The sequence below is a fragment of the Chrysemys picta genome, chromosome 14 (genome assembly GCF_011386835.1).
Source record: "Chrysemys picta bellii isolate R12L10 chromosome 14, ASM1138683v2, whole genome shotgun sequence".
Classification (NCBI taxonomy): domain Eukaryota; kingdom Metazoa; phylum Chordata; order Testudines; family Emydidae; genus Chrysemys; species Chrysemys picta.
The window spans coordinates 44001585-44022341 of record NC_088804.1 but is presented as its reverse complement, the minus strand read 5'-3'; the positions used below and the strand labels follow the sequence as shown (position 1 = coordinate 44022341).

Here is a 20757-nt window from a genome sequence, read left to right as displayed (position 1 = left end):
CAGTTTCAGATGAAACTGATGCAAGCCTGCAAGGAAGGCAGCTTTTTAGGTATGACTGCTTTGGCATCAGACCCACTTCAAGTACTTCCAGGATCTCATGCTGACCAACAAGAGCTCCTGCCTGCTTAAAACAAAGGAGAAAACAGTCAAGAGACTGATTAAAGCAACAAGACAACCAAGGAAAAAGTTGTGGTAGCTCCCTCCCAGCAGATGCCACCATAGGCTGAAAATGAATCAGACTCAAACAACAGTGGGGATGAGAAACCATTTACACTCTACCGGAGGGAGCCAGACATTGCTCTATAGTACTAAGCACACGTCCCTTCTAGGACACTACGCTAAGCAAAAAGAATGAAACAACCCAGCACTCTACCTCATCCCCCCTCCTCATCTAGTCAGGGATTGCAACAACGCCACACGACCGGCAGTTAGCGCATCCTTCTCCAACACTGGTCTTAAGATATAGCAGACACCTTTCCTCCTTTTCCCCTACTCCTTCACGTTGCAAATGGACTAAGAGAGTAGTTGGCATGCGCCTCCCAAACTCCCCTTGCTCTCTGACCCCAGCATATACCAAATCAGGTATACTGCAGAGATCCCAGCAATACCTTTAAGGCTCAATTTGGGGGAGAGGGTACAGCTAGGAGTAGAGTATGTCAGGCTGCCCTTTTAGATCTGTCACAGTTTTACTTGATTGAAGTCTTCTCTTTAAAACTACTATACTAGCTCTCCTAACCCAGACACCTCCGCGCGTAGAATTTACACACCAGGAACCACTGGGAGCAGAAGAGATTAAAGATGACATTTCTGCAGTGGTAAAGCATGGATTCCAAAGCAGTCCCCTTCCCCACAGCAGTGAAATAGGCCCATCAGACAGCCCCTCTGGATTAGAGATGGACCTTTCACCTTTGCCAGATGTGCACATCCACTCCTCTCCATACCATAACTGCTATCATAGTACAAGTATTTTACAGCCACTGTCATTGCCCTCTTTCCACAAGATGAGGCAACACATACTAACAAGTGTGATCCAATAAAAATCTAGCACAGCTGCTCAGACAAAAAGGAGATTCATATCCCACCCCCATTCCGAAATAAAGGTCAATTAAACCAGAGCCCCAGGCGTGTCTATAATGGCCCTGCTGAATGAGGCCCCAGGAATGGAAGTGGTGGCAGCCGTGACTGCAGCAAGGTAAGAGAAGCGGAGGAAGGATAACAAGACTAGACTAGGAGATCTCAGTATACAGTCATTTTCTATCTGACAGGCAAAACGGACACTGGGCAACTTCTACAGGTCTGGTCTGTAAGCAGATGTTTTCCAGGGTAATCATTCTGTTACCAACACAGACCCCCAAACTTGCTACACTAGCTGGCCTGCTCTCTTTTCCAAGATGAAAGAATACAATTCATAAAGCCCCCAATATGTGGAATTATTTGGAAGATAAGGGAAGATTATGAAGCTGAGAAATAGCTTCATACTGAAATGCAGGTTATGGATCCAGGAGGAGTGTCCTTCTCTAAATAACTGTAGTCTGAGCACCCCTAGAATATGGCTAATTCCAAGCACCTGACTACTAGAAAAGCATTGACAGAGTGGAGGCTATTCAGCGCAAAGCAACAGAAACGGCAAGGGGATGGGACATAACGAAGTGCTTTCCATATTCAATGCGTATTGCAAACTTTCTATATTAATCCTTACTAAAGTTCTGTGACATAACTAAGTTTTATAGATGGAAACGGAGACACAACAGTTAAGTGATTTGCTCAAAGTCAGCATCATGACTAGGCTTGGGCATTCCTGACTTCAAATCCATGCTCTAATCAGAAATCTGCATCTCTAACAGCCTACAGGTATTTGAAAGATGCAAACAGAAGGGAGGGGAAAGAACTCAGGATAGGAACGCATATAACTAAGAGTAAAGGGGTGAAATTCAGAAAGGGAAGGCTTAGGCTCAACATCTGAAAGAACTTTCTAGGAGCGGATGTTTTAAGGCTGTGGAATCATCTCCCAAAGGAAAAGGTGGAATCCCCATTGCTTAAAACTAAACTGGACAACATAGTATAAAAAATATCCTGTAGGAAGCAATCCTGCATGGGACACGATAATCTAGAAGGTCTTTTCCATAGTCGGCTGCTATGATCGTGTTGAAAGGGAGATGGTTTGGGGCATGGGGGATTTGACCGTCTCTGGAAGGGAAACTCCCCTCCCCCCACTGCCTGCGAGAGCTGCTGGACTTGCCCAGTCGGCACAAGGCATTCCGATTGCCGTCCCCCAGAGGGCCACCGCCTGAACGCAGTCTTCCTGCTGCCCAGCTTCTTGTAATAGCTTTATGTAAATTAAGCCAGACTCTCCCAATTTGCCAGCGTGCACTGCACTGGGAGGGGGCTGAGGGGAAGGGGGGCTTCACGTTAGACATCAACAAAGCAGAAGGTTAATTTGAAACTCACAGCCCTGCTGCTTGTAGGCTTGTCTCTCCCTCGCCCTCACTGCCTCGCTCTCCTTTCTGTGCAAAGCCTGACATCTACAGTTCTGTCTGGCACAGTAAGGGGCGGCTAATCGGAAACGCACGCAAGGACGTTGGGTACACAGCAGCCAGGAGCTCTCGCGCTCCTTCAGTGAGCGCGCAGCCTCTCAAACACAAACCAGGCAGGCACTAATCCACTTCAGCCTGTGAATGGACCCCTCTCTTGGACCAGGAGGGGCTCCTGTAAACCTACTGGATGCCAAGTGTCCCCAGCAATGCTATGCTTGGCCGTCAACCATTAGCAGGCTTCTCCTGGCCTGACCAACAGCACAGTAACACACTGCTTCAACTCAGCTGGAACTGGCTCTGGCTGGCGTGCACTGATGCTTCATGCTTTCAAATAAAAGTCTTCACTCTTCTAAAAGGGACTAGGGCCTCATCCTACAATCTCGGTAACCAGACAGCAGGAGCTTCAATTGTGAACAGTCTGGGGGAAGGGACCATCTTTGTTATGCATTTGTAACAATGCCTAGCACAATGGGTCCTGACGTATGAGCAGGGCTCCGAGGGGCACTCCTGCAATACAAATGAAATAAATAAAACATGATGATAACAGAACCAATCTAGTTGGCAGCACACACACAAACCCACGTCAACAAAATCAGTGCAGTTCTGTTTCCTGTACTGCCTACAACAGTAGTGGTCTACTGCCTTCAGTCAATCTCCCACCTCAGACTAACCTACAGCCACATCTTTCAGGTACCCATCACTTCACCACACAAGATACCTTTGGCAGGCCAAAATGAAACCCCCCACTGTCTCCTTCAGTATTTCATCTGACTGCAACCCTTTCAGGCTTCCCAAGTGCCTGCCCGTGTATTCTGCTTTTATCACTGTACTGCACCATACAGAGAGAACAAAAAAGCTACAGGCACCTCACCGGATAGCAACAACACAGGTGCTCATATACTCCAGCAATCTGTGCAGGTATTTATCCCATGCTCCTCACCAGAGCATCTGGTATAAATGCTTAGATGGCTCTGAGTTCGTATATGCATATTAGTACTTTTGCACACGCTAAAGAATGGTTACAATGGGGGGGGGGGTTAGGTGTTGAAATTCCCTGTTACCTAACAAGCTGTTTTGTCATTAGTATATCATTGGCTAGAAGAAGCCAACATTCCCTGTTACAGACACCAGGCTAGCCCCTAGAAGGAAGCACCTGCATTTTATTCCAGAAAGGTGGCGATTCTACCCACTTCCTAGCCAGCCAACACCTCCAGAAGCAGGGACAACTACCCTAGGGTTATCAGGGCACTGGGAGGGACAGAATAGGCCAGGAGTATTCAGAGGAAAAACAGTATTCCAGTGAGTTGAGACTTCCCAGGACACGTTTGTTTCTATTCGGTCATAGGAGGAGATTACTTTTCCACAGGTGTATTCATACCAAAGTTATGGTTCTGAAAAGACTAAACATACCGCAAAGCGGAAATTTTTTATGAAAACTCTTGGGGGGGGGGGGGAGAAGAGAGATTGTCTATGCATAGACTGCAACACACAGTATTATGATCACCAACACCCCAAACGTCACCCCTCCCCAAAGAAACAGAGAAAGACCAGAACCTCCTCCCTCCAATCTCACCTCTCTTCTGAAACATGAAATTTGAAAGCCTGAGTACTCTGGGCTTGCACTTCCCACCTTCCTGGGAACACTAACTGTACAATTAATTAAGGACAATAAGAAAATGTTTGTGTGCTGAAAAAATCTAATTTTGCTGCTTTGCTTTAACAAGGAGCATGTTTGTAATTTGATAATACCAAAAAACAGACAATTAACAGTGAAACATCTTAAATATAATAATGAATTCAAGAGCAAAACAGAGACACCTGGAGTGCCACGTAATCATCATCAAGATTTAGCACCAAAAGAGAATGTCTTTAACAATGGCTACCAGAACGTGCTTCTTCCACCTCACAGACCTAACTAACGGGGACACAAATAACCGGAGATCCCCCTGGACACAGAATACTTGCTATGAGCAGACGCTCTGGGATACATGCAGAAACAGGCAGGTAATTTGAACGCTGAGCTGCTCCTATTACAGGATCAGTCAGCAGGTCTCCCCCATTCCGACACCCCTGAATCAAAATATAATTTCAAACAAGACTGAACTTTAGCCGTATGTTTCACCCTTTCTCTGAAAATATATACACAACGTACAACTGGTCTGGAATACCACTGCTCTTTAAACCTTGGTTGCTCTGGAGATAAACACTTCACCTCCTCTGCACCAACAGATGGACATTTTCCGTCCTGCAGAACCAACAAGAAAAATAATGGTATTGGAAATGGTCACTCCTCTCCAATTCCAGTCCGGTAGAAACTAATCCAGTTGCATCTCAATGCATGAACTGACAACAAAAAACGCTGGCTTCACACGCCTCGAAATGGGAGACTTACCGCTTCAGGGGTTCAGCTAGCTGGTAAGTTACCCAGATAAAACTGTGCCAGCCCGGTTTCTTCCCACACGTGCAAGGAGTGCACATAACCTGTTTGTATTCTCTCACCGGGGGCAGATGGAATTCCTGAAAGAGGGGACAATGAGTAGGAGCTCCCTCATTTTTATCTAAAAGGGAAACTTAGCTATGTGCTTTTTTCTTAGTTTAACTGAGTTTAATATATTTATTCTTGCAAACCCTTTGCTACACTAAAAAAAAAAAAAAAAAAAAACACACACACAAATTGTAAATCAGTGACAAAACAAGAGGCAGACATTCAGTTGAGCGTCTTGTTCTGCCCTTCTCACCCCATTGTGCCTAGGCAGTTATATTTAGGTACACATTACGATCTGTGGTACCGAGGCCCCCCTCGGGCACTACGTAGAATGCAGATTTTCCAGACAACAGACCACAACAGCTCCGTCAAAACCATTAGAGTCTGCTGTGCCGAGGCCTACGCACAGATGTTTGAATTCCCATTCTCCTGACACGACAGCCCTCAACTCTATCGTGGCAGTGTTAGTTCCACAGATTAAAAACCCTATCCAAGTTTAACATGACAGAAAAGGAAAAGGAGGAAGTGGAGGAAGCTCTGTACAGGTGCTGAAGACAGTCTGTTACTAAAAGAATTTCTTTTATCTAGTTCTCTTTTCCTCACCTCAAAATACAGAGGTATAAATCTCCTACAAGGACCTAATGGGCTACAGTACAATTCCAAATAGGGGGTGGGGGAGGGAAGGGGAAGAAGAGGTTGAATTATAGGAAAACAAAAGAATAAAAAATAGAGTAGCCCTGCATACAACACGAACGCCTCATCTTAGCCCTGGGGAGGTGTTTCTATGGTACAACGTTCAAAATTTAAGAGTTCATAACAGAAAATCTGACAGACCTCTAAATACAGCATCCCAGTTGATGCAGATATATTGGGGGGGTGGGAGGAAGAGAGGAGAAGGAGGGGAAAAAAATCAGACTCCTGCTTTGTTCATGGACCATCTCTCCCATCTGATGCATCCGTTTATATTCAGTGTCGTACAAACCACACAAAGGCAGGTGGTATTACGTTAAAAAACAAAGTTAAGAGCCTTAAGAGGTTGGGGGGGTTGTAATTAGTCTTTTCTAAATGCACCAATCTCTCCTATGTGCAGTATGTGTTACGACACCTTTATAATTAAATTACTAGATCAGAAACACGACTCATACAAGCCACAGTACAACCTAGAATAAGATGGTTGCCTAATAATTCTTCCAGTACAGACAAGCTTAGAACTGATGGGGGTGTGGTGTATGCGCAGTAAATTGTCATTAAAAATGGTGCCTACAAAATACTATATCAAGTTAAAATAGAAGTCTTATTTCATTTTTTACTTTTTCAGCACAATATTTTTATTTTAAAAAGTTGAAGAAAGTGTTAACAGAGAGACTAATGCAGTTAGCCATATGTGCATCAGTTTAGGATTTAGCAATTTCTACTGAATCTGTTCAACTGCTGGCCTGGCCTACGGTAAATCTGCTCCATGTTGTTCCACTCATCTCTCTCAAGACACAAACTGAAACTGTGAAATTTAAAGAACGAGATAAAAAATCCTAAAACAAAGAGATTAAAAGATGGACAAATGTTTTTGCATTTGTGTCTCGCCAAAGCGATTGTTTGCTAGACTCTGCTCTGACAATAACCATGAGGAGGCCATCCAAAGGCGCTAAGCACACAGGGAGACTTCTCGTGCTGCCTTTGGTCCGAGTGAAAAGCACCTTAGCTCAGTTCTCCAGGAACAAAAGGCCAGAGCCATGGAAGGGGAAAGAGGTTACCCAGGGTTTCACATCAAGCCAAGTGTCAATGCTGGCTCATTTTTCACTCCAGCTTGGATACAGAAAACCTGAAGCAAACAGCCGAACGGCCACTCCTTTCCCAATAGAACTAGACATTTAAAAAAAGAAAGAAAGAAAGAAAGAAAGAAAGAAAGAAAGAAAGAAAGAAAGAAAGAAAGAAAGAAAGAACGTTGCCGTTAGAAATTTGGTTTCTTTTTCTTCCTCCTCTTTCCCATGTTTGTTTGTTTTTGTTACTGACTGAAGAATGCTTGCAGAGGAGAGAACTGGGCCAGATAGCAACGTTAGTAACATCAGGAGAACAGGGCCCATACCTCTGAAGTCAGTCAACTGACCAAGGAAAGGAAAAAGCCACTTAGAAATGTTTAGCTGGAGATGAAGAACAGAAATAAAGCGACAGGGAAAAGAAAAAAAAAAAAAAAAAAAACTTGAAACACTTTCGTTCTTTTCACAGCAGGAGCCCCACTAATGCTGGCCTCAGATTTGCAAGTGAATTGCAGTTGTCGGAACTTTTTTTGGCGGGGGAGGGGAGGGTGGGAGGGACAGAGAGGAGTATTAAAGACATTAAAAAGGGGAGCGAGCGAGAAAAGGAAATTGAGATGAATCATCGCCTGCCACTGCAGCCCATGGACAGGCCACAGAAAGTTGATGTCTGAGCATTTAACCAGATATTGGGATTGGAGCTTCTTTCCAAGCCGGCAAATCAGAGAATGACGAAAAGGCACCATACGACCCTCAGCCTTTGAACCCAGAACTTACTCCGCTGCTGCACTTCCCCACATTGCCTTAGGCTCCAGCTGAGAAGGGGGGCGGGGAGGCACAACAAACAACTCAAATATGAAAGGAAATGACATCAGCAAACTGAAGGACCTGTTTAATAGAGATCAAAACAAAACAAACTTCTAAACCTTTTGTGTATACAAGAGACCTCTCTCAAGACAGACAGAAAATGTCACCACTGGAAAGCAGATCTATAGCTCACAAGAAACACAGACAAATATTGGGTAGAGAACTAAGAAAAGACCGAAAGCCCAGCTAATTTTATTTTTTCCTCTGCTGATACTTAATATTTATTGGTGTTTATAATCTAAAAGCCATGCTCTGTGTTTCACTTAATACAGGACCAGACAGCGCTCCCTAATGAGGGAGCATTACAATCAGCTTGTAATACTGAATTTTTAATGCTACCAAGGATTCTGTTACATAATAATATGAAAACAGAAGCAGAAAGTGGGCTACCAATGACATGCCACACTAGGTCACAGACATCTACAAAACATGGGTCCTTCTTTCCCATATTACCATTTCCAATCAGTGCCAAATCCCAACGCAGATGGCTAATATTAAAACAAGAGAACAGCCTGACTGCCTTTCGCTAACCCCAAGCACGACATTAATTTAACTCCAACATTTCACATAACAATAATTAGAATTCCTACTCTGTTGGGATCAGAAGATTTTACAAACTTTTTTGAAGCATGTGGGGAGACTTGGCACAAAAATATAAATGTTCTTCTATTTCAGAAAACAAAAGAAAAATAATACAATTTAAAAGTTCACAAAACACACAGGCAAACTCATACGTATAAATACATATAGTCTCTGTTTCTCCTCTGTAATACCCTAAGACTGTAAATCTATAACCACTGCAATGATTTAGTGATTAAAAACATGATAACATATTGTGTAACTGCAAACCACAGAATGCCTGCCAACTCTCCTCCAAGATACAGGAACAAAAATACAGAAAATGTGTTGCTTGCAGCAATCTTCCTAAACTCAACTGAAAGATTGTAATGAAAGAACAAGACATAAAAGAAAGTATTGATACTATGTGAGTATGGGAAAAAATTAAAGAGAGAGCTTTAAATATGTAATTTGTGAGTGCAAGAGAGTTAATCTAAACCTGCCTTTCCTTTTTCTCTCTTTTTAAGTTTGTTGTAACTGGAATAACTGGTCTTGTGTGATGTCTTGCATATTCAAAGTGCTTTGTAATAGGATATGGAGACTGAACATTATTTGCCTAAACTCAATGGATTTTATTTTTTTCCCCTTCTCCCCACTCCATTTTGGGGAGGGGGGGTGGCGCAGAAGAGGGAGAAGCAGCTTTAAGCTGTAAAGCAAATACCTGAAAGGGTAGACTGCAATTTGTAACATGGCAGGGGAAGCTTAATTTTATTTATTTATTTTAAGGCAGCTATGGGAGTTTTGGCCTCTAAGGAACCAACTTGACCCCGTTCTCTCTATTCTCTTACTTTCCCCATTGCAGGATTCCTGCACCTTCAGTGAGATTCAAACTCAATGTGACCCTAAGGAAGGAGTCACTGAGCCTCCAGAAAATTGCTCCATATTAAACAAGAGGGAGAGAAAAAGAGCAGGCAGAGATGTATATATACACGCCAAGTCCTGGATCTACCAAAGACCAGCTTCAAGCACAGTTCAAAAAAGAAACAAATCTTTCCCTGAGCCCAAAAAGAGTTTAACACAGTTTCAAAAACACACACGCAATTTATAAATTAAAACTAAAATGTGTGTGTTTTTATATACAAAATATACACACACTGCTCTAGAGATTTCATTTTAAAAGAGCATGAATCACCTCCTCTCTAAAGCAAAGGAGGACAGTTTATTCAGAGGAATCAATAGGAAAGAGCATTTGCAAATATTTAGATAAGCACTGTGCAATTCAGCATTAAGTAATTAAAAACTGAAACTGAGAAAGGAGGGATTGGCCTACAGTGGCATTTTCTGCCTTCACCTCTCCCATCCCCCTAACCACAGTCTTCAAAACTAGCTCCACTTACATGTTAATAAAATAAAGGACCAGCCAGACTAAGTTGAACTTCTCTTTCAAAATACATCCCAAACACAAATTCACCTAAGGCAGCAGGATTACAGGGACTGGCACAAGGATGGAATGGTGTCTGCACTGGAACAATTTTTTTAAAAATTAAAATTTTTTAAAAATTGCTCTTTGGTGTATTAATTGTACAGAATTATATGACACAACACAGCTGAAAGCTAACCCTAGATTAACAGAGAAGGGATCCGAGGAAGTGTTATTGTTCATTTGAAAGACTAGCAAACGACTACATTAATCCACATTCAGGAACTGGTCGAGTTTAAAGACATCTCCTATTAAACCTCTCAACACCTACCCGGAAAAAATACACACAAAGACGGCACTGAAGAGGAAAGTAAAGGGACGGAATTTGGAAGCGAAGCAGACAGTTGTCGAGAGCCGACTGTAAATTGGGGGTGCGGGCTGCAACGAAACGCACACTAGGAGGAGGGAAGCTGCACTCGGGCAGCCTCGCTGCAGAGATTAGAGAAATTTACAGTAAATGGAGGGACACGATTTCTGCACATTGCCCTATCGATTATGCAGATTATTCGGATCAATGTTCTCTCGTCCCCCACAAACCTGTATTTTAACCCACTCAGACCAAGTTCCTGTCCCTCCCCAGGCACTCTTCAAAAAGGGCAGAAATCTCGGGGGCCTGGAGCCGAGCCGGGAGCCCGCTCCTGTCCCGAAGGGAATGTCTGCTGTGTAATTCGTAACCTAACCCTGCGCCCCAAGCGCGCTCCGCAGCCCCGCCAGGGTCACCCCAGCCCTGGGCAGGCGAGGCAGCCTCCTCCCTGCGCGCAGCCCTCGGCACCGATCCCCGCTCGCTCGCTGCCATTGTCCCGGGCGCCGCCGGGCAGGGCACGCAGCAGTCCGTGGGCGCTGGGCATCTCCTCGGGAGCCGGCGCGTCCCCCGCCTCCTGGGGCTCGCGGTGCCTGCCGGAGCCGGAGCGATCCCCGAGCCCGAGACACCTGCGAGCTGCAGCCCGAGACCAGGGCAGCGGGCTGCAGCGATCGCGGGGGCCGGCGCGGAGCGTGTCCCGGGGCAGCTCCCCGGCCGGCTCGGTCCCCGGCGGGGCTCCGGGACAGCGAGCGGCACAAAGTTTGCTGCGGGATCCGAGCTGGGCGGGTGGGAGAGAGAGGGAGGGAGGGGGGCAGGACCAGCCCCATGCAAAGCAGCCCGAGCGCCCCGAGCAGGAGGAGCCCGAGCGGGGGACAGGGCAGGAAAGTTGCCACTTACACGGTCGCTTCTCCGGCAGCGGCGGCGGCGGCGGCGCTTTTAATCCCGGGCAGAGGCGCTGGGGCCACGGATCCCATGCAGGCTGCCGCGGCTGCAGCGGCAGGAGCGGCGCGCTCCGAGGAGGAGCCCGGGGCAGCAGCAGCGGGAGCAGGAGGCAGCAGCCGGAGCCGAGCAGGAGCCGCCGCCGCCGCCGCCGCTGCCCAGCAGCAGCATCGTTGTTGGGGAGTTTGCAGCCCCCCGGAGAGAGGGGGCCACGGGCGGCAGCAGCAGCAGCGGCGGTCGGGGCGGAGCGGGCGGTGGGGTTGGCGGTCGCCGGAGCAGGAAGCGCCCGGACTCAGATCTGATGATTGGGAAGAAAAAAAACTCTTTGGATCTTTATTCTGCTAATTAGTTTCCTGCAAAAAATGGCTGATTAGTGCAGTGCGCATGTGCCTCATTACCCAGGCACGACGGGAAGGGCTAATTAGCCACCTTCTGGATCAATAAGATTCAGCCCAGGCGGCGGGGGAGGGAGCGAGCGAGCGAGCGAGCGAGGAGCGGGCGGGGGGAGCGCGGCGGTGGCGGCGGCGGCAGCGCAGCGAAACTTGGGGCATGTGGCCGGCCCCCGGCACCGCTCGGGGGGGCCCCCGGGACCCGAGCCGCCGCCGAGCCGAGCCGGAGGGGGCTGGGCTGAGGCTCCCGCACCCGCTGGGCGCTGACCCGGCCCCGCTCCCGCTCTGCGCGGCGGGCTGCGCTCCCGGCCACCTGCCCGGCCAGGCCCGCGCGGGCCGGGGAGACCCCAGCGCCGGGAAGTTCCCGCGAAGAGCTGGGAAAGTTGCAGCTGGAAACAAGCGCAACTTTGCCCGTCTGTAGGAGTAGGAGCAGCGGCCGGGCGAGCTCGGGGAAGCGCCTGGAGCTGCGGGCCCGGCGCGGAGCCGCCCTCCCCCCCGGCTTGCCCTGCCCCGCCCCAGCCCCAGCCCCAGCCCCAGGAGAGCGCTGCAATCACGGCGCTGCAAAGGCCGGCGGCAGCCGCGGACTCTGCCGCCCTACCTGCCCCCAGGCCGGCAAACCCCGCCGTGTTCCTCCGGCCCGAGCCTCAGCGCCCAGCGGCTGCCCGAGCTTTAATGACCAGGATGCACTTGTGTAACTTCGCCCGCTGAATTAGCAGCATCGCAATGCCACTTGCACGCGTGTCCCGGAGCAGCCGCCGAGCTCCCCTGCTCTGGGAGGCGAGCTCGGGGAGCAGGCTGCGGGGAGCGCCCCACGCGTGCCGTGCCTAGCCCAGCCTAGGTGCGGAGAGCCCGCTCCTGCCCGGCTCAGGAAGCCCCCGGGCTCACCCCGACCCTCGCTGGGGAATAAAGCTGTTTTTATGCGGAACGCTCAGTTTAACAAATCGTACTTTCCTCTCTAGGAACCAACATCGAGTTCCCATTCAAACTTTCCTGGCTGCTTTTCCAAGCGGGACAGCTGATCAATAAAGCCAAGTCCAGCCTTGCTGGAAATCGGGCTACAGGTTTCACCAGCCATTGCTGCAAAAGCTTTGTCATTTTCTAAAAATAAAAAGCTAAAAGTTATTGTAGAAGAAGGGGCTTTTTTTGTCCTCAGCACAATGTGCCTTTTGTGAGGTTAATGCCATTCTGGGGCTCTCTATAGCCCTGGACAATGGGGAACTCCAGGAGGCGGCTGTGCCTCTGCCTTTTTTCTTGCTTGCTTTCTCTCTCTTCTCTTCCCCCCCCCCTTTTTTTTTTAAGGGAAAGGATGTAGCATTCCTTCAGTCCCAACAGAACCTGTGCTTTGATTAAATATTTTATTGTTACGGTAACATTTTTGCTTTCAGTTTGTTCCATTTGTGATTAGTATTTAAACTTTCCATTTGCAACAGTTAATCGCTCTTTTTCCCCAGCCCAACGTCATTGTAAAATCTAGCTGACTAGAGGGAACCTGGAGTTTTGAATTTTTAGGAGATGGATCAGGCAAAAAACAGTCTAAAATGTTGTTGTGTTTTCCCCCTTTTTCTCGGTCTCCAAGAACCTGTGTACATGTTAGTTTTGCTGAAAAAAATGCAGCCGACTTACGTCTTCCTCCTTGAAGACCTAGAGAAGCTTTAAAAATGTCAGTAATTTATATTTTTAAAAATAGTAACCAAAATAACTAAAATCAGGAGGTTTTATTTTACGGAACAAGGAATCCAGTTACAGTCGGTGTTTCCGTTTGGGAGATTCTGAATATAGATGGATTTCAAATTGTAGTATAGTAAATTGCATGCTAAAACTAGTCCCTATTTGTATTTTTAATTCTCTAAACCTACCAAGCATGCATTATTTAATATTGAGGTGGTAATTTTGAAGTCTTTACAATTTTAGTAGAAAAAGGGAAGGAACGCTAGAAATCCAAAGAACAGCTATTATCTGGTAAATTAATAAAGGTATTTTGCAATTTTTGGATGTTTGTGAGATATAAGAAAATGGGCATTTAAATTAGTATATAATTTTATTTGTAAATTATGAACACTAAGAGCTATGCATAGAGGGTGTGTAACTATTTGCATGCTGGTATGTCATTTGTGAATTTACACACATCAATAAGTATATGGAGGCAAGCATGTACTTCTGTCAGCCTTGCAAAACAGTCATGGAAATTTACCTGTCCCTGCACAAAAATCTGTTTGCCCATTCTTACTATGATAACTGAAAAAAATAACGTGCCTATAAAAAACAAAAATCCTACTTGCCTCGGGCAAGCAGAATTTTGGAAGGCTGCTCCGTGTGCTGTCTATAGAGGTACACAGAATTTGTAGCTGTCATTCTTTGTGAATATAAAACAAATTGCTTCGATGACAGTGAAGCTAGGAGAACAGAATAAAGGCAACAATTGCCTGCTAATTCCTGGTACAGTTTTTAAGGAGAGCATATTTTCTCCAAAGGTTGTAGATGTAGTGGGACAGTCAGGCAGGACCCATTCTCTGTGTACACATTTTTCTCCAGGGTACAGGGAAAAAGTAAACATGTGGATAAGGGGCAAGGAAGTCTAATACTAGATACTATGGTGATAGGTGCCTTAGAAATAACATACATGCACACACCCCCTATTAGACATGTACCTTTATCTGTGCAGTCTAGTCTGTGTTACTGTCCATTCACTTCCTATGAAAACGTATAGTTTTATAAATGCGAACATGCCAAAGTGCATGTGTCTGGGTACTCAACACTAACCAAACATCCTTCTTTTTGGCAACTCTGTGGTATTCCTCTGGTTCTGTTGCTCTCTCCCCTCCTGGGACAGTCTCTCAGTGCTCCAGCATTCTTGTTCTTCTATGCTTTCTAAGTGATCCAAAGTGCCCAGAAAAGGACAAGGGCAGCAGCACAGCTGGGGTTAGAGGCACTAATGCTACTTCTCCGTTTCAGAGTAACTAAAGGGTTAAGCAGAAAAGCAAGGGGAGAGGGTTGCACTCTTCCTCTTTTTCCTCCCAGAGCCGGGTCCAGTCACAAGCAGCTCTGCTCTGGGGTCAAGTCCTAAGATGCCTTTCTTCTGCCTCTGGAAAGGGCAGAAGATGAGGCGAAGGGAATTAAGGGAGCTGGGGAGAGAGAGATTCCCTCCCCCCCAGCCTCACCAATAGGATAGATGAGGAGAAATAGAAGAAAAAAGGAAGAGTTCCCCTTTTCAGTGTACAGAGGCTGTGCAGAGCTTACTGAGTCATCTGAACTGTCCTGCAGTTATTAAACCCTTATGCAAACACAGAAATCTGACTAAAGGATGCTGAAATAGCTGTAGATAATGGTTACAAATGGCATATAGTAAATTTTATATGTACAGGTTGGTAATAGTAATTAGAAAATTCAATTGTTCTCTAAAGAGTTTGGAGATTAAATTCTATCATTACAGTATAAAATATCAGTTTTAGTCTTGGTTTTTAAGTGGAAATCAACATAATCCCAACTGCAGAGTCACTAGGGTTGCCTCCATTTTATTTATATGCACACCTTTACGTTAATAGGAAAGTGTTTCATCTTTTGTTTGGATATCTCATGTATTTAATGGAAAGCTCTCAAACTTACCTTGTAAGACTTCAAAAATGTAAGTATTTTCATATAGAAAAACAACACATGAATAATTGCATCAAGAAATACAAACTGTTTATCCATCTAATTTTTTTGACCTGCATATCAGAGGGATATGTATGTAGAAGTATACCATTGCATTTATCTATTTTGCACGAATGGAACGAAAAACAGAGTTTTGTACAATTTAAAGACTAACGAATATATTTACAAAATTTGCTTTTCTTTAAAAAGTTGCATGAAGACTAAAGCATTTTAGGAACGCGCTGGCTGAAAACTGCTTAATTCCTGATACAACGGTTATAGTTTTCTGCTGACTGAGTTCCTAGATGAGTGGTGGTTATCCATGGTGAATAGACTTGAGGCATGATTCTGGGTCCCTACGTCTTGTATGGAGGCAGGGCCCTTCCGTGGAAATGCAGTTTAGCTACCCAACAAGCATGAGTGGGACAGAAAACCGGGTATGGCCCCAGTGAAATCAGATTAATGCAAGGAGTCAGCGGGGAGCGGCAACCAGGCCACAATTTCAAACAGAACTCCAAACTGGTTGAATAGTACTTACTCTAATGTTTTGGGTGAGGTGGAAGTCATTGATGCTAAAGATAGAAAAGACCTATTAGATCTTCCAATCCATCAGCCCTACGGAGCAGTTCATGATAATGATGCCTGCATGTAAAGGGAGAAGTTCCAAGCTATTTTTCAAAATTCCTGTTTAAATAAGACAATAACCCATTGTAAAATGTAACCCAGCTTAGAAAAAGTCCATAATATGAATTGTTGATATGATTTTCTGCTTCTTGGAAATATGTTTAAAGAATCAGAATAAAACAGAGGCCTAGAGTCCTTGAAGTAGCTCCAAGTGATAAAGTCTGCCATTCATTTTAAACACAGTGTGCATTGTGAAAATACAGGTCAATTTGAAGGCATTTGTCAGATTTCCAGTTCTCTGCTCCTTTGCAATGGAAATCTGCAATCAAACCTTAGCACTAAGAGTTGGGAAGGGTCTGGTTTTCTCAAAATTTATTTTAGTTTACCTGCACAATGCTTTGGTTGTATTTTTATGTTAGAGTTTGTTTATATCAAGTTGAATGCGGGGGGAGAGGGGGAGGTTAGCTAACATGAAATAGATCAAGCTGGTGCATTAATTTAGGGGTTCCTAAGAGTACAAACAGCACAAATCAAAAGCATTTGTTTGCAAAAGAGTTATGCAAGCCACAGAAGTGATCTGATGCATTGCGCCCATATACATACATTTAGCAAGAGGCATGGAAAGGGATATGCCACAGCAGCACATTCATTGTTGGGATGCAGAAATGCAGCGAGGCTAGAGAGATAAACAGAGGGATAGAGAGAGACGCACTGCTGAACAATTCTAGCAGATGTATGAATTTCTTCTGGAGGCATGTATGCGTGTATTGTTTAATGGACAGGAGGCTGAGTTCCTTTATTGCTGAGAGATGTATATGTGGATACGCTAGAGGGATGTATGTATTTCTTCTTGAGAAATACCTAGTGTAGGATTTAGAGAGAGAGAGAGAGATATCTCTGGAGTGAGGAAAATCAGGGGGATGTTTGTTCTCTCCCTGTTTTTTCATGTCACTTCCCAGATACTCTTTATTCAATTACTTTTTTTTTTTTTTTTTTTTAAAGATTCGGACATCCATTTTTTTTCATCACTGGAATTATCTGAGTCACGAAGAATGAAAGGCATCAATGGACTAGGAGAGCTATTTCACACCCTTGCCTTTGTCACTGTTTATAGCACATAAATATTCCTTCAGGGGTATAGCAGCTTCATAATAGGGATGTTATTTCAAACAGTGTTTCTCAACCTTTTTGATACCAGGGACCGGCTTGCTGCCTTCCTAAACTGTGTCAGGGAGATCGCAGGGACCAGTGCCGGTCCACGGACGAGTCATTGAGAAACACTGATTTAAAACATATATATTTGCCTATTTGTGCAGGTTTTAATGCAAGGTATGGTAGATTTTATTGTGATGGGGAAAAATGGACTCATTATGTAGCTATACATTAATACACTTTTAAAAAAGAATCACTGAGGAAAAAAATCTTGGCATTTAATCAGGACTCACTAACCTGATATAAATATTGAGCATCATTTCCCTATGAGCTGTAATACTGAAATACTTTATGGATATTTGCTGCAGTTGTACTTGTTTTATGCTTGTACACCTTCTGCCTGTTGTTCTGATGTCATCTTCAATATTAGAATTTATTAAAATATTTACAGAAATCACTGAGTTATGGTCACTTCCCTGATTTAAAAAAAAAAATCAAAATAAGGTCATAGTAAAACTAATGTCTGGGAACAATTTTAAATTAAAAAGGTGGGATTAAGTTACAAAATAATACAATTAAAAAGATAAAATAGACATTTTGCTTTCAAGGCAAAGAGCTAAATTAAAGGTTCTATATTTTCCAAAATAGTTCACACACAATTTTGGTATAAATGCATCAAATACACTACAAAGAATCTGCATCTCTTCAACAGTCAGGGCCCTTCCACAGGAAATCTTGCAAAGGAGAGACTCTCATCCACAATTCACACAAACCTCCTCAAATCGAAGACAGCAGATCTTCAAGGGGAAGATTTTCAAAGGCTTCCAGTGGGAGTTAGGCACCTAACTGGCCTTTGTGCTTTTGAAAATCTTCCCCCTAAAATTCTTTTGGCGTGAGAAGGAGGCCTAAGCGAGAAAACTTGAGTCAACAGATTCTTCAATAATTTAGGTGCCAGTGCTAGGCCTGCTAACCTTATACTTACCAGCCTTACTCCTCTTGCTTCCAAAATCCTAAGTTGGAAAATAGTGAGATACTCATTGTGAGAGATGGGGACAAGGTCCACCTACATCCGTTTTAGTCAAATACGTTCATCTTGTTACCTTTTACTAAAAATAGATGTTTTCTCTCTAAGAGCCTAATTTACAACTGCACAAAAATCTGCTGCTGTGAAGGGGGTTTCCAAAGATTTGTGCTTATTTTATAAAATCCTACATCTATGTAAAATACCTCACACAAAAAGCAGCAGAGGGTCCTGTGGCACCTTTGAGACTAACAACTAACTGTTAGTCTCAAAGGTGCCACAGGACCCTCTGCTGCTTTTTACAGATTCAGACTAACACGGCTACCCCTCTGATACCTCACACAAAGTTCATTTCAAAGAATTACATTTTTGTATGTTTGTTTCAGAATATTTCCTATATATAACATAAGCAAGTCTAACATTTGCAAAAGAGAGAGTCTCATTTGAGACATGCCTATTTGAAGATGGGATCCAGTATGTGACATCAGTCAGTTATGTACCATGCAGCTAAACCCTGGCCCTCCCCTAATAGCCAGTATAGCTGCTCTGATTAGTGCCCTCTGAGGACTGGGATGTGGGGACTGACCATCAGGGAGCTACAGAAACGCTAAAGGAGGCTTCCCGCTCCTCCCTCAGCAATTGTTCTGATCAGCAAAAAGCTCTGCACCAGAACAGCGAAGAGGATGGATGAGATGTGAGTAGACTGCAGGGCTGAAAGGAAATCTCACTGCAAGGATTCTCCTCTCAGCACCAAAATCAAACCAGGAATCTCCTTCTTTTCTTACCACTTAACACTTCCTTCCCCCCTCTATTTTTTTCTTGGAATGCAGCTTCCCAGATTTGGTCAGTGTTTGGGATGTGTGTGTTTTCTATCAGCCCTGAAGTGTTTTACAAATGGAGATGATTTGGGGGCATTTCTAGCCTGTCCATTTGCAGCAGGGTCTGATGTTTGTCTGTTGCTGTCTCTAACATTTCATGCGTTGTGTTCACCAAAAGATGAAATTAAGTGTTCTGTGCTAGAGAGGCAGAGAAACTGGTCCAATGTTTCCCATTTTGTATTGTTTTCTGCACAGGCGAGTCACTAGTAGCTCCTCTCCCTTCCTTTCTCTCCCCCCCCCCCCCCAAAAAAAAGGTGCCACCAGGTACCTGCTGCCACCAGTTTCAGAATTCCATAGTGCGAGGCCAAGACTGCAAAGAACTCAGTTGTGGGCAGCTGCATCAAATCCCAACCCTTTGATTCAAACCATAAGCATTAGTTTGGTTAAAGGTTGTGTTCTCCAATCACAGATGACTGATCTGCAAAGAGTCTGTTCTGTCAGACCATAGCAGCACAAGAACCCCCAAAGACCAGACCAGCACTTTCCACTGGCAAAGGGAAATGAGCAAGACCAAAGAGCATCCCATCTGCAAACACTACGGCACCTTGGTTTTGTTAGAAATAAATGGCATGTCAGTAGCTTCCATTTAAAGTACATTTGTATTTGGCATTCAAAGTGATAGAGATGGCTGAAATATTTTTTTTATCCTCTAGAAAAAGAAAGGGGAAAGATGGTGGGTTTGTACAAAACCCTCTTCCCACAGTCAGGGGAGGCTGTGCTAGAGGAAAGTATTGCTCATAATGACACTTAAGCCTAGACACTTGAATGCTAAAGGTTAAACGTACATTCTTCAGGAAAGGGCTCTTTGCCAACTTGAACTGTGTTGTGTTCACGATAGCCTCTCCTCCTCATCCACCCCTGTCTGTATATACGGCTTCTAGCTTTTGGCATTTGTTAAAATAGTGTAGAAAATTCTTTTTTGGCATTTTGCATGTATGTTTTCTATGCTTGTCCTCCAAGCTCTCTGTCAATCTTATCTGCCTGTCATTGTTATGCATGGTAAAAACAGTGTAAGGCTCTGGTATAAAAGTTAAGATTTTTTTTTCCTCATCTGAAAACAATCTTACGGATTTTAAGTCTAGAACGACCACTGTGGTTATCTATTCTGCCCTCACGTGTAACACAGGTCATAGAATTTTACCCAGTAATTCCTGCATCAGGCCCAACAACTTGCAGTCTTATTTTCAGCCTATGCATTTTAGTTAATATGGATTTAAGGCAAAAATTGGAAGCCATATATATGTGTGTCTCAGTGACTAGAAAAAAGAGAAGCAGCATCATAATAATCAAACGAAGAGCTGAATCTACCGTCAAGGTTTCCGACTGCTCAAGTGAGGAAGGAGCTATGGAAAAATGTTTCTCACCAGCCAGACCAATTGCATGGACATTTTAGGACCATGAAAGGCATAATATGAAAAGACCAAGCATGTGTACCGAATTCCTCATAAATGCCATATCTAGAGCTGTATTACCAGGAACTTACTGCATACATTTCTACTTTTTGTCCCCATCTACTTTTTCCACCAAAAAAAAGGAAATAACTAGGGCTGTCGATTAATCACAGTTAATTCATGTGATTAACTCAAAAAAATTAATCACGATTAAAAAAATTAACCACAATTGATCGCAGTTTTAATCTCACTGTTAAACACTAGAATACCAATTGAAATTTATTAAATAGTTGTGGATGTTTTTCTATATTTTCAAATATATTGATTTTAATTACAACACAGAATAGAAAGTGTGCAGTGCTCACTTTACATTGATTTTTGATTACAAATATTTGCACTGTAAAAATGATAAAAGAAATAGTATTTTTCAATTCAGTTTATACAAGTACTGTAATGCAATCTCTATCATGAAAGTGCAACTTACAAATGTAGATTTTTTTTTGCAACATTATAAACTCACCCATCAGAAAGTTTAGACTTGAAATTAGACGAAGGTTTCTAACCATCAGAGGAATGAAGTTCTGGAACAGCCTTCCAAGGGGAGCAGTGGGGGCAAAAGACATATCTGGCTTCAAGACTAAGCTTGATAAGTTTATGGAGGGGATGGTAAAATGGGATAGCCTAATTTTGGCAATTAATTGGTGTTTGACTATTAGCGGTAAATATGTCCAATGGCCTGTGATGGGATGTTGGGGTG

At 44.1% G+C, this 20757-nt stretch overlaps 1 protein-coding gene across 5 annotated transcripts in view; it reads right to left on the bottom strand.

Moving 5' to 3' along the window:
* Positions 1-20757, bottom strand: part of ZFHX3 (zinc finger homeobox 3) — a 345739-nt gene that overhangs the window by 281265 nt on the left and 43717 nt on the right. For 2 of the 5 annotated variants that reach the window (XM_065567681.1, XM_065567684.1), the window contains exons 3-4: positions 11085-11213; positions 10874-10896 (exon numbers count right to left, since the gene is read on the bottom strand). Coding sequence is in view for 2 of the 5 variants with exons in the window: in XM_065567684.1 (XP_065423756.1) it covers positions 10874-10896; positions 11085-11086 (25 nt within the window). In the remaining 3 variants the exon portion in view is untranslated. Of the gene's footprint in view, positions 1-10873; positions 11242-11313; positions 12562-20757 lie in introns of those variants that run through there. The other 3 variants (XM_065567683.1, XM_065567682.1, XM_065567685.1) reach the window with 3 other exon arrangements.